We start from the raw sequence: 12,446 nt of genomic DNA, 5'->3' as shown, positions 1-12,446 counted from the left end.
CATCCCTTGTGTAGGGGAGGGGAAGGAGAAGGAAAATCCCGAGATTTGAGACTGAAAGAACAGCTTTCGAGCAGACAGCATGGGGAGTGCTTGTGCGTCTGGACGGCGGAGACAAATTTCTCTGCTATGACCTGCAGAGCACAGAGAAGAAGGGATATGCCAGAGGGGCTCCGAGAGGGGGCCCTGGGATTCTGGAGGAGGGCTTTCTCTGGCTGCCAATCTGGCCCATGTAGAGCATGGGAGCTCCCAAGCCGTACCCACCTCCACCCCTCCCTCCCTCGTTGTCCCTCCCTCTCTTTCTCTCTCTCTCTGGGTGGCTGCTTGAGTCCGCCTGGTGCTGCCCTGCTTGCAGGAGCTTTCCGGAGCATTCTGGAGCATTTCTGAGCAGCCTTTTTCTCCATACAGATGGGGGAAGAGAGCCCCAGAGTCCAAGAGGGATTGCAGGTCGGTGTCTCAGAACCCCCAGGGCCTCGGGCTGCTCAGTGTCTTATCTACGTGGGGTTGGCAGTGACCCGGCTGTCTGCTCCGTTGTCTTCCAGTCTATTTCTGGCGGGGCCACACGGGGATCAAGTACAAGGAACCAGTGGAGAGCTGCCCCATCCATGCTGTGCGCTGTGATGGGATCGTGGACTGTAAGCTGCGGAGTGATGAGCTGGGCTGCGGTAAGGCTGCTGGGCACAGGTGCATGTGTGCCTGAGTGTGTGTGTGTGTGCGTGCGCATGCACTCTCGTGACTGGTGACTGCAAACTGCATATCAGCTCGAATTGGAGGCAATGCACAGGGAGTCGGAAGACCTGGGTTCTAGTGATAGTAGACTCGGGTCTGAAACCTGGCTTTGAGTGCTGTGTGACTCAGGCAAGTCACTTACCATTTCTGGGCTTCATTTCCCTAAGTTGTGAAATGAGGGAACTGGACAAGATTAGTGGTTCTCAGAATCTGCCCACTCCCAAGTAGCAGATAAAATAGAGCTACTCCAGCTGGAGGCAGATGTGGGGTCCAGAGCTCTGCCCACATACCCCGTCCATCTCGGCCCCCATAGGTGACCTCTGACTTGGCAGCCCTACGGTTTCACACAGGCCAGTTTGTAAATAGCCAGCAGTGGTGAGCGCAAAGATCTCTTTGCCCTTGGATGCTCAGGGAGCTTTCAGTGCGTTGTTGACGTGTAGGCTCAATGTTGGGGTCCATGGGAGCATTTCCCTGTGTATCTGTGTGTGCTTGCCCGTGAGCACACCACTCTCTGACTGAACATGCAGTCAGATCACAGGCCTTATTCCCCTTGCCACTCTTTTGTTCGGGCATGCCGCTGTCCTCTTGGGGCGAAGGCTCCTGGCAGTGTTCACCCCTTTTCCCAGCACTGGTCCCCTGGGTCCTGTTGCAGAGAGAGCTCTCTGCCCTGCCCCAGCCCCTACCTTGGCTCTGCCTTTACTGAGTGTCCTGGGCTTCTGAGCCCTGGCCTGTGGTCATTACCTCCTGGCTCTGGCTCCCAGATGTTCCCCAGGCCGTAGCGAGGAGCCCCAGGACAAGAGCATCTAAGAGCCCAACTCAGTACATTCCTCAAGAACCGGGTGCTGAGAGCCCGCTCTGCCCTTTTCCTGCCCGGCAGTGAGGTTTGACTGGGACAAGTCTCTGCTTAAAGTCTACTCCGGGTCCTCCCATCAGTGGCTTCCCATCTGCAGTGACAGCTGGAATGACTCCTACTCAGAGAAGACCTGCCAGCAGCTGGGTTTCGTAAGGTAAATATCCCCCCAGGTGTCCCAGGTTCAGAGGCGTCCTGGGTTCTCTGCAAGGGCCCCTCAGGCTCACTGTGGGCAACTCATTGAGAAGAGTCTTGAGGACCAGGGCTGAGGGCACTAGCTCGGACACTCCTGTGTCATTCAAAGGGACAGTGGCCCTGGGTGCCAAAGTCTGGGAGCAAGTTGTTCCCATGAGGCCAAAGTCATGATATGGAGATTTGTCGTAGGACCTGACACTACTGTATGTTCTCTGCATCGAAGTGGCCTTGTGTCCGTGGTCACGGTTCATGGTCACGGCAGCCCAGCAAGGGGGGTAAGGCTTTGAGCACTCCAACCGGGAACCAGAGGCTCAGGCTCTGCACCCCAGCAGTTGTGGCTTGAGCTGAAACTCATCGAAGCGGGGAGGAGATGGGCAGGTGTGGGCAGGTGTGGCCAGGTGAAGTCTTAAGAATCTTTTTGGCTCTAAAGATTTCACACCAAAGCAGGTGCTCGTGGGTGGAGCCGGGAGCAGGGTTAGGACAACCTTCCCACTTGATGGAGTCCTGCCTTCTTCCCTTATTTCTAGGCCACATAGCCAACTCCATCTTCCTTCTTGGTCTGAGTATTGGGGTTCAACAATATGTGTGGGGTTTTGGGGGGAAGGGTTTCAGCTGTGGACTCTCTGTGGAAAAAGCACCTTGAAACCCCAAGGCTGGGAGGCCAGGACTTAGAAAGCCTGTCCTCTCCCTTCCCTCAGCCTCAGAGTTCTGATCTGTGAGAGGGAAATCAGGGGGATGTGGCTGGAAGACGGACATCTTTAATTATCAAGTTGTACGACCTTATGCAAATCAGAACCTCCCTTGGGCTTCAGTGGATGGTGTCGCTTATTCCAAACACATAATTGAGATTTGATGCGTGCCAGAGACCACGAGTACCCTGACAAGATCCCTGCCCTTCCAGAACCTCCGGTATGGTGTGGGGGAGAAAGGCTTAAACCAATAACCATAGCATAATGCTATGCGTAATGATAAGCACTATGGGTACGCAACGGAGAGGGAGCCTGACCACACCTGGTGGGCAGTAGGGAACAGAGGACCCCCAGGGAGAGGAACAGCATGTGCAAAAGGCACACTCTCATTCAGGGGTGCACCATGTTCCAGAAATGCACAGAAGTGCCACGCAGATTGTGGTCCATGGATCTCCCACATCAGAATCACCTGGGGCGGGAGGGGGGGTTGTTAAAATCAGAATCTGTGGATTAAGATTTGAAACCTGCTTAACAAATGTCCTGAGGTGATTCTTATGTACACTGTAGCCTGAGGTCCAGTAAGTGAGTACCAGGTTCTCAGATTTTCATGTGCAAAGCCGTAAGATGGGGATCTTAAAAAGGCGAAGTCTGGCTCAGCAGCTTTGGGGTGCTGCTGTGGTGCATGGATCACAGCTTGGCTTGAATTTGCATGTGTATCAGAATCCCCCAGAGAGCCGGCAAAAACATAGAACTGGAGTTCCTGATTCAGTAGATCTAGGGTTAAGAGGACCCAAGAATTTGCATTTCTAACAAGTTCGCAGGGGTGCTAATGCCACATCTCCTGGACTGGTGCACAGAGCTAGGGGGGGACAGTGGTGGAATGTGTGGGTGGGGGCAGGGTGTGCTGGGCCTTACCGGCCCCTGGCCACTGCCAGCAAAATTCTTAATGTCAGCTGGGGCACCGGGAGTGGGGGCAGGCTTATTCTTCTTTCCCCCACCCTCTTCACAGTGCTTACCGGACGACCGAGGTGGCCCACAGGAATCTTGCCAGCAGCTTCTCGATCTCCAAATACAACTCCACCCTTCAGGAAAGCCTCTACAGGTGTGGTGGTGTGGGCCAGGCTGCCTGCCTATGAGCAGGGAAAAATGGGGGAGTGCTTTGAGTCAGGGAGTCCTTCTCCTTTGGCCTTTTTGAGACCCAGCCTCCAGGAGTCCATCGTGAATGTCCTGAGCATCCCCGAAATAGTCCCCATTTGCCACCTGTCTCCTGACTTGAAAGTTATTGAAGTGAGGTGCAGAGAGAACTTCAAGGTCAGCGGAGCCCCAAGCATTCATCTGTTTGTTAGAGACCGTAAATAAACCTTGGGGCCACCAGTCTGCTGGATCTTTGGATTGGGAGCCGCTTTAGGGAGTGGGCTTGAGGTGGGGAGGGAGAAACATCGCTGGGGTCATCAGGGGGTGGGGAAACAGGAGCAGGAGGAGGGCCAGGTGCATGTGACCAGGGACAGGGAGCCCTGGCTGGGAGGCCCTGGCCCCCTCCTGGGCCCTGCCATCTGTCATCTCTGCATTGCAGACCCGCCCTTGTCCCAATCCCACTCAGGGGAAGGTTGAAGGGTGCTCCACCAGCTAGTGGTGTTTACCTTGGGGAGGGAAAGAAGAAGCCAGGCTTCCAGAGAAAAAGGGACAGGGAGGGGAGGGGAGAGAAGAGAATGAGCTGTAGCCTGGATGCCTGCTTTGTGCTAGGTGTTTTGCAAGCTATATTGCCCGTGAAGCATTGAGGAACTGGCTGAGGAGAGTCAGGCCACCTGTTCAGCTGTGGAAAGATGCAGGGACAATGAAGTCATGAGTTCAAAGGACAGGGATCTACCCAATGCGTGCAATCTCCCATAAGAAAACTGAGGGGTGAGGATGGGGACAAGAGTGGGGATGATTTGCACTGAGTCATCCCCATTTCTGGAGAAAGCACTAGAAGGGTCTGTCTCTCTGGGAGGGAGATCAGAACCTCTATCTTCTGCAAAGGAAATGGAATAGGAAGTTAGAAGGAGTCAATCAGGGAAGGCTTTCTGGAGGAGGTATCTAAAGTGCCCTTTTCCCATCTTCTGTGTCCCTTTGTACAGGTCTGAATGCCCTTCCCGGCGGTATGTCTCTCTCCAGTGTTCCCGTAAGAAGATGCTCTTCTTCCTGGACTGTGGCCTGTGTGGGGTGGGGGTCAGGGAGCAGAGACATGGGACCCCTCTAGGGGAGATAGCCAGCCCTGGGGGTCCCAACAGGAAGATGGTCTTCAGCAGCAGGCCTGCTTCAGGGCTGAGGTCCCTGTAAGGCACTGGGACAGTCTCAGAGTAACACTTCTCCTCCTGACTCTGCTCAGCCCAGCAACCTTGTTCATACAGGGGAAGCCCTTCAAATCTCACGGATTCTGGGAGGTGGAAAGGACTGGAGGGCTAGTCTGGATCAGTTTAAAGCTCCTGTATCAACAGATGTGGAACTAGATCTAGGGCCAATATTTACTGAGTACATTCTACTCTTATTGACTCTTGATAAATAATTGCATTTCATTCTCATGAGGCAGGGCCATTACTGTCCACTTACTGATAAGAGACTGGCATGTTTGTCTCACTGCTGGTAGGTTAGGAGCTGGTATCTGACCTTGGGTCTGACCCCAAAACCCAAGCTGTTGAGCAGCCTGTATACGTGTGCTGTGTTCTCAGTAATGACCATGTGGGAGTGCTCCCCTGAGTGGGTGGGCACCAGGGCTACAGACAGAGGGCCCACCCATCAGACCACTACCGGTTCTTCATTCTCTCCCGCTTTAAAGAGAAAAGGAAACATTTCCTAACAGACTCCAAAGACTGCCCTCCTTGTCCACAATTTTGGGGAGATGACTCCAGAACATGGTTGGGAATGTCCCTGTGGGGGTACATACAGGGTCCCCAGTAGCATTAAATGACCCCCTGGGGAATCATATGGGCACAGACCCACCTGCACAGCACGGCAGCTCTGGGATTTGCCACCATGATGGTATGGTGCTTGGCACAGTCCCCCAACTTCAGACACTTTAATGAGCATTTGTCATCGTTAAGGAAAGAATGAAGGAGTAGGAGGAAAGAGGAACTTGCCTGGGATGAAACTCCCCGCTGGGTGATCCCAGCAGTCTAACCCTCCCCATGGAAGCTCTGCTATGGCAGGAAACAGCTGGGCCACATCAGATTAAGTGAGCAAAGCTGTGTCCATGGGCGGGCACGTGCCCTCAGGATGGGGCTGCCTGAGCCTGCCCTGGGTCCAGGGAGCACGGGAGCCATTCTGAGAGCAGCAGAGGTCACGGTTCCTCGCTTCTGCTTCTCCCCAGACTGTGGACTAAGGGCCATGACGGGGAGGATCGTGGGAGGGGCGCTGGCCCCAGAGAGCAAGTGGCCTTGGCAAGTGAGCCTGCACTACGGCACCACTCACATTTGCGGGGGCACGCTGATCGACGCCCAGTGGGTGCTCACCGCTGCCCACTGCTTCTTTGTGTGAGTGCCCGAGGGGCGGGGAGCACCAGGGAGGGCTGATGGCAGATGGATTTGTGTCTCAGCAGAGAGGGCTTTGGTCGTGAGCCCAGGCCCCCAGTCTCAGGACCATGATCTGCAGTTACTGTTGGGTCCTGGGACTGGGCGTTGGGACTGCTTGTTCTGAGTGCAGCCCAGAATGAGAAAATAACCTGGATGGCCTAGAGGGAGGGTGAGGCAGGCAGGAAAAAAGGGCTTAGGAGTCTTTCCCGAAGAACAAAGAACGGGGTGAAATAAAAAGGCTTTGGGTTTGTTACCGCTTCCTACAACAGGAACTTCCGGGGAGGGAGCCTGGGGAACAGAAATGCTGTCCCAGGGAATCAGGAATGGAGGGATAGGGGCCGCGGGTAGGGCGGTGCTGTGAGCTTCTGACTGTCACCAGCCAGCCTAGGCCCCTGGAGCTGGAGGGCAGGAAAGGGCTCTGAGGATAAGGCGTCAGGGGCACTAGCTTCCCCAGGAGGGAGTGAGTCTCTGGCAGGTCCCTTTGTCCTGTCTACAGCTCCATTTCTGCTGACCTGTCCTGTCCACCTTATAGGAAGCTTGGTGGCATGCAGAGGAGACAGTGGGGGTCATGAGGTGCTGGGTGGCCAGTTAAGGACCGGCTTTTAGAGAAGCTGGTTGTTTTTGAGTCCTGGGCGAAGATGGAGGGCTCCCTTTTGAGGTCATTTCGTCCATCCCCCTGCCTGTAAGCTGGTGCCGTGGCTGCAGCTCCCTGTGCATGGCAGACACTGCCAGGGGGCCCTGCCAACAAGGAGCTGGACCATGCTCCCTTGTGGCTCTTGCAGGACCCGGGAGAAGGTTCTGGAGGGCTGGAAGGTCTACGCAGGCACCAGCAACCTGCTCCGGCTGCCTGAAGCAGCCTCCATCTCCCAGATCATCATCAACGGCAACTACACGGATGAGGAAGACGACTATGACATTGCCCTCATGCGGCTCTCCAAGCCCCTGACCCTGTCTGGTGAGTCAAAGCCACGCCCGCTTTTCCAGCAGCCCTTGGAGCCCAGCCTTTCCACGTCCATAGGCCCTTTTGGGGTCCCAGAGCCTCAGCACAGTGGAAGCCAAAGGCTCTTAGGAATCATTTAATGGAACACTTCTACTTTACCATTGGGGAAACCGAGCCTCAGAGGCTGGAAATAAGGTTGTGCCAAATGACACATCTTACATTGCAAGTTGATGACAGAGATAAGGCTTGGGTACTGGTCTTAACCAATATGAATAGATTGAATTGTTCCACGCATATTTATTGAGCACTTAACAGGGGCCAGGCACTGCGACAGGCATTTACAGCTGCATCATTTACTCTTCCCAACCTATCCTGTAGAGCAGGTACTATTATTAGCTTCATTTTATACTTGAGGACATGGAGCCTCAGGGAAGGAAAATTACCCAAGGCCAGAGTCCTAAGCGGCTGCCTGCTCCAGGATGGGATCCAGGCGGGTCTGCCTCCGGAGTAAAGCTCTTTGTGCTGGCAAATTGGGATCACTGCAGCTGGGAGCACAACACGAGCACATATGCAGACAGGGAACTGCCACGAGGTTGGCCACAGGATGGAAATGCTAGGGGGGTTGTCGGGAGATCAAAGGTTTCATCTGTGAATTCACTCACTCATGTGCGGGCTTATCAAATACCGTGTGTCTACCGCTATGCTGCGCGCGCTCCAGTTGAAATTGCAAATAGAATGAAATGGGTGATACGCAGCCAGTAGAGGCCAGTGACTTGATGGTGGGGACAGCTGGGGGAGCCGACATGGCACAAGTGGGGCTTCTCTGGAGAAGGATCTCTAACGTGGACTGGGCTTTCTGGGCTCTCTGGTTAGTCCAGACTTTCTCGTGCTCTGACCTGTGAGCTGGTCTTTCCGGGCGTATTAATTACAGAGGCGGTGTCAGTCCTGAGTCAGACACTAGGTCGTCAGAGTGGGGTGAGGAGGAGGAAACAGCCTAAGCTCGGTTGGGCGGGGCTGGCCTAGGGCCACGCCCTCCCAGAGCCACGCCCACCAGCTGTCCAGTCTCCTCCACTGTAGCTTATCAGCCCATTTTGTGGCGAGGGGCGGTCTTCCGTGCATGCCTTACCCTTCATGCCCACCTAAGAGGGGCAGTCAGTCTGCAGGACCAGAACAGGCCTTTCCAATCTTGCCAAACCCAGACTCCATTTCGCTAACCATCCTGATCTCCCACCACCGCAACCTCCCTTAATGTTATTTGGAATTCCAAATCAAATTAGGTAATCTGTAAAACCAAATGAAAGCTATTATAACATTATGTATGGTTTTCAGACTGTGGCAGTCCCTCTACAGATTCATAGGTCCCTGGGCAGGAAGCACACATCTAGACTGAGAATTACAGTTTAGATTTATATAGTCCTATGGTCAGACCAGGTGCCCTGATTTTGGGTTTAGAAATCAGGGTAGATTTTCTTAAACTCCTTTGGCGGGCCAAGCACTTTCAAGTCACAGTTCTATCGAAGAAAACTTGTGAAAATTCACTGATAAAGTTAATACCCCCCATAAAAATGAATGGAGGATAGAACCATGTTAACATTTTTTTAAAGACCCTGTATCTTTAAAATGGGCATATTTTAAGAAATTATGTTTTGCATTTTTTGGTTAATAATTGATGCCATGCCTTCATTTCTTTTTTGTTTACTCTCTAGCAGACAAATATGTTAGACCCCGATACTTAGAGCCCAATTTATAGGAGAAGAATCTAGCGTTCATTCCCTCTCCCACACTCCCATCCTCTGTGTCACTCCTTCCTTTCTTCCTTTCTTTGTTTGTTGAGTACTTTGTATGTGTCAGGCACTGTTCTAGGTGAGCATAAGAAACCATTGAGAGCATTGCAAACATTCTATCAGCTGGTATTTTCATCTTGCAAGTTGGAGTTTGGTTGCTCACGCCCTAGCTTAAAGATCCCAGTCCTCAGAAAGGCTGTGACGTGATGCACAGCAGCACCGTCTAAATGTTTCTGAGCCTGGGAGCAAGTGAGTAGGGGTTTTGTGGTCCATGCCTCTAGGGATGTGCTCTTCCCACTTGGGGAGGTTGAGCTTGAGGAAGCCTCTCAGTTGCTGACCCACCTGTGGGTGCTCTCCCCAGACCTGGCTGGACACATCACTGAGAGGCCATGGTGCTAATGCCTGGGACTTGGTCTGCTGCTGCTCCCTCCTCTGACGGATGCACATGGAGGAGGTTCAGCCGGGAAAGCCACTCATAGAAGGGAGATCCTTAGAGCCACCCTGGTATCGGCGTGGCACAGGGGAGCTTCCAAGGCATATGCTTCTGCCCACAGGGCACCCACTGAGATCAGAATGTTTACGGGAACTCAGCAGCAACCCAAAGGCTGGAGGGTCAAGATAAAGTCCCTGAGTTTCTTGCCTGGTCTGGTTCTTGCAAGGCCCTAGAAGGTTCTGAACCATACTGGGGCAAGGAGGGAGGGTCCTAGGACCTGGATACCCCTGTCCCTCCCTAGTAACATCTCAGCTGAGATCTCCAGCCTTGACCTTGCTCTGATGTCTTGAGGTCTTGTTGCAGCTCACATCCACCCTGCCTGCCTCCCTATGCACGGACAGACCTTCAGCCTCAATGAGACCTGCTGGATCACAGGTTTTGGCAAGACCAAGGAGACTGATGGTGAGAGGCAGAGTTGTTGGGCTGTGTGTGTGTGTGTGTACATGTGCATCTGTACAGAGTGTGTGGGGGTGATGTGTCGGGGTGTATGGAGGAGGGCCTATCTAGATGAGGGTTTGGGCATAGAGATTCATGGGCCTGCATGTGGGTATGTGTGTTCACATCACCCCCACACATGGCAGACCAGTTTATATTACATCTTGTAACCCATGTCACCCTTAACCCCTTCTCCCCATTTTACAAATGAGGAAGCTAAAGACCTTTGGGGCTCCGTCATTTGCCCAGGGTCACCCTAGTAGTTTCTGATAGACAGAACTAAGTCTAGAACAGCCTAGAATAGTCTAGAACATGCCAGGCTGGTGCTATCTGCATCATACTCCACCACTTGCTCAAAGAGCCTGGGTTGTTTCTTACACTTTGGACTAACTTTTCCATGGAGAAAGCCACCATTAAATTGCAGTTATTTTGAATTTTTTAAAAAGTGAAAATGAAATGAGAAAAAAAAGGTTTTGTTTTTGTTTTTAGTATATGCAGCTTTAGTCAATCAAAAGAAAAAGTCCCAAATGTGCAGGTGAAAAAAATGCCAAGACACATGCTTAACTAATATCTGCCACTTTCACAGAAAACTTACCCTATAAGAATATACAAAATGTGTTTATATACAGCTCTGTACCTAGGGGCCTATATGGTTATTTCCTCAGAACTCTTAGGTGCCACCTCCTGGCGAAGAGGCCAACACTTCATTCACGTATCTTTACCAAAAAAGACTATTTAGCAACAAATAGACTATTTGACTGTTGACAACACTGTACATCCTCTATTCAGACCACATAGGCTCCGCTTGGTCAGTTAAGATCCTCCCATCAATGCAGACAACACCAGGTACCTGTGTCCCCCTACATGCAGACCCTACCAGGTGTCTGTGTCCCCCTAAATGGCTTCACATGGAGCTCTCCCAAGTGAAATCCTGTAAACCAACCTAAGACAAATGTGTATGAGTGTATATACCTGAGCAGATGTCAAAGTAGTTGGTCTCCAGCCAAGACCACCTGGAGACCCCCTATAATCAAACACGTTTGGTCCATTGCTCACTGCACTGAGGGGGAACATATACCACAGGGAACCATGGACGTCTTAATAACAGAGTGCTAGGAAGGACTTATTGTAGGGAAGGGGGGCGGTTCAAAGAAGTGCAACATTTCTCTAGATTGGATGCTTTCGGGAAGCCGGGATAATTCTTTTTTTTTTTTTTTAATGTTTATTTATTTATTTGACAGAGATCACAAGTAGGCAGAGAGGCAGGCAGAGAGAGAGGGGGAAGCAGGCTCCCTGCTGAGCAGAGAGCCCAATGTGGGACACGATCTCAGGACCCTGAGATCATGACCTGAGCTGAAGGCAGAGGCTTAACCCACTGAGCCACCCAGGCGCCCAAGCAGGAATAATTCTATGATTGGACATCCTAATAATCTCATCTAGAAGTTAAGAATAAGCAGAGTCTCAAGCTATAATCGGTGAGGAGGCAGTAGCCATTTCTATTGGCTGGGAGAGGGGATAGTTGCCGTTATTTGTGGTTTGTAACCTACCTTGTTTTCCTTTACCCTTAAACAAGATTATGAAGTGGAGTGGTCTTCTTTCGCCTCACTTTATCTCTATTGCAGAGTGATCTTTGCTGGTGTTGGTTCTGTAGGATGGTTTATGCTTGGCCCCGGAGCACGTGGCTGACCTCACAGAGAGCCTCTGGCCAGTTGCGGGTCTCAGGGCCTCCTTTCCCTTGCTCAGTGCAGTGGATGGTGACTGGCCTGGGAGCAGACTTGTTCTGGTCCCGGCTCCATAACTGACTGGCCGTGTGACTGTTGGCAAGTCACGCCTTTGGCCCTGAGTTCCTCCAACTGTAAATGGGTTAATTATACCTCGTTAGGGCACATAGTTACTGAAAACAAATGAAATGATGTGTTTGATGGTGCTCTGCATACAGAGAAGATCTTGCAACATGAAGGCAGCCCAATAGGCTTGTGAGTTTGTGTACATGTCTGTCTCTATGTTACGTGTAGGGGGTTGTGTGTGGTGTGAGGGTGTATATGGCCCTATGTTCTGGGAGGCCAGCCATGGGAATGGTATCCTCTGCTCCCAGGAAGCTGTGACTCTGAGTCATGGCGTGGCTGGCTAGAAGGTCATGAAGGTGTCCAGATCTGGTCTCACTCCTTTCCCATCTTCTCTTTCCTCCACCCGCCTTCACTGAAGAGAAGACATCCCCCTTCCTCCGAGAGGTACAGGTCAACCTCATTGACTTTAAGAAATGCAATGACTTCTTGGTCTATGACAGTTACCTTACCCCAAGGATGATGTGTGCTGGGGACCTCCGGGGAGGCAGAGACTCCTGCCAGGTGAGGGGCTCATGTCCTGGGAGCCAGGGGCCATGGGGGAAGGCTGGGGTGGTGGTTTCAGAGTGAGAATCAGGTGCCTGCCATTTCCTGCTCAAGGACCACCTCTCCCACCCTGCTGAGATGTGTGTTCCCCCCACAGGGAGACAGCGGGGGGCCCCTGGTCTGTGAGCAGAACAACCGCTGGTATCTGGCAGGAGTCACCAGCTGGGGCACAGGCTGTGGCCAGAGAAACAAGCCTGGTGTGTACACCAAAGTGACTGAAGTCCTCCCCTGGATTTACAGCAAGATGGAGGTGAGTGTCTGCCTGGGCCAGACTGGGAGCTCCCCAAAGTTGGGGTGTCTGGTAGAGGGCCCAGGCTTTCCCCAGAGTCTTAGTAAAGTTCCCCTCACCCCTCGTGTTTGGAGGTGTTCAGAAGTGTGGAAGACCGGGACAGGATA

The 12,446-nt window shown here is 52.4% G+C and overlaps 1 protein-coding gene across 2 annotated transcripts in view; it reads left to right on the top strand.

Moving 5' to 3' along the window:
- TMPRSS13 (transmembrane serine protease 13) overlaps nt 1-12,446 on the top strand; it is a 28,727-nt gene that overhangs the window by 14,298 nt on the left and 1,983 nt on the right. The window contains exons 4-13 of one of the 2 annotated variants that reach the window (XM_044257926.1): nt 406-444; nt 540-662; nt 1,604-1,733; nt 3,470-3,562; nt 4,578-4,621; nt 5,807-5,969; nt 6,791-6,963; nt 9,529-9,627; nt 11,866-12,008; nt 12,148-12,300. In XM_044257926.1, coding sequence (XP_044113861.1) covers nt 406-444; nt 540-662; nt 1,604-1,733; nt 3,470-3,562; nt 4,578-4,621; nt 5,807-5,969; nt 6,791-6,963; nt 9,529-9,627; nt 11,866-12,008; nt 12,148-12,300 — 1,160 coding nt within the window. The remainder of the gene's footprint in view (nt 1-405; nt 445-539; nt 663-1,603; nt 1,734-3,469; nt 3,563-4,577; nt 4,622-5,806; nt 5,970-6,790; nt 6,964-9,528; nt 9,628-11,865; nt 12,009-12,147; nt 12,301-12,446) is intronic. The other variant, XM_044257927.1, reaches the window with a different exon arrangement.

Source organism: Neovison vison, chromosome 7 (genome assembly GCF_020171115.1).
Source record: "Neovison vison isolate M4711 chromosome 7, ASM_NN_V1, whole genome shotgun sequence".
NCBI lineage: Eukaryota > Metazoa > Chordata > Mammalia > Carnivora > Mustelidae > Neogale > Neogale vison.
The sequence above is the reverse complement of the archived record's forward strand: the minus strand, read 5'-3'. Positions and strand labels throughout refer to the sequence as shown.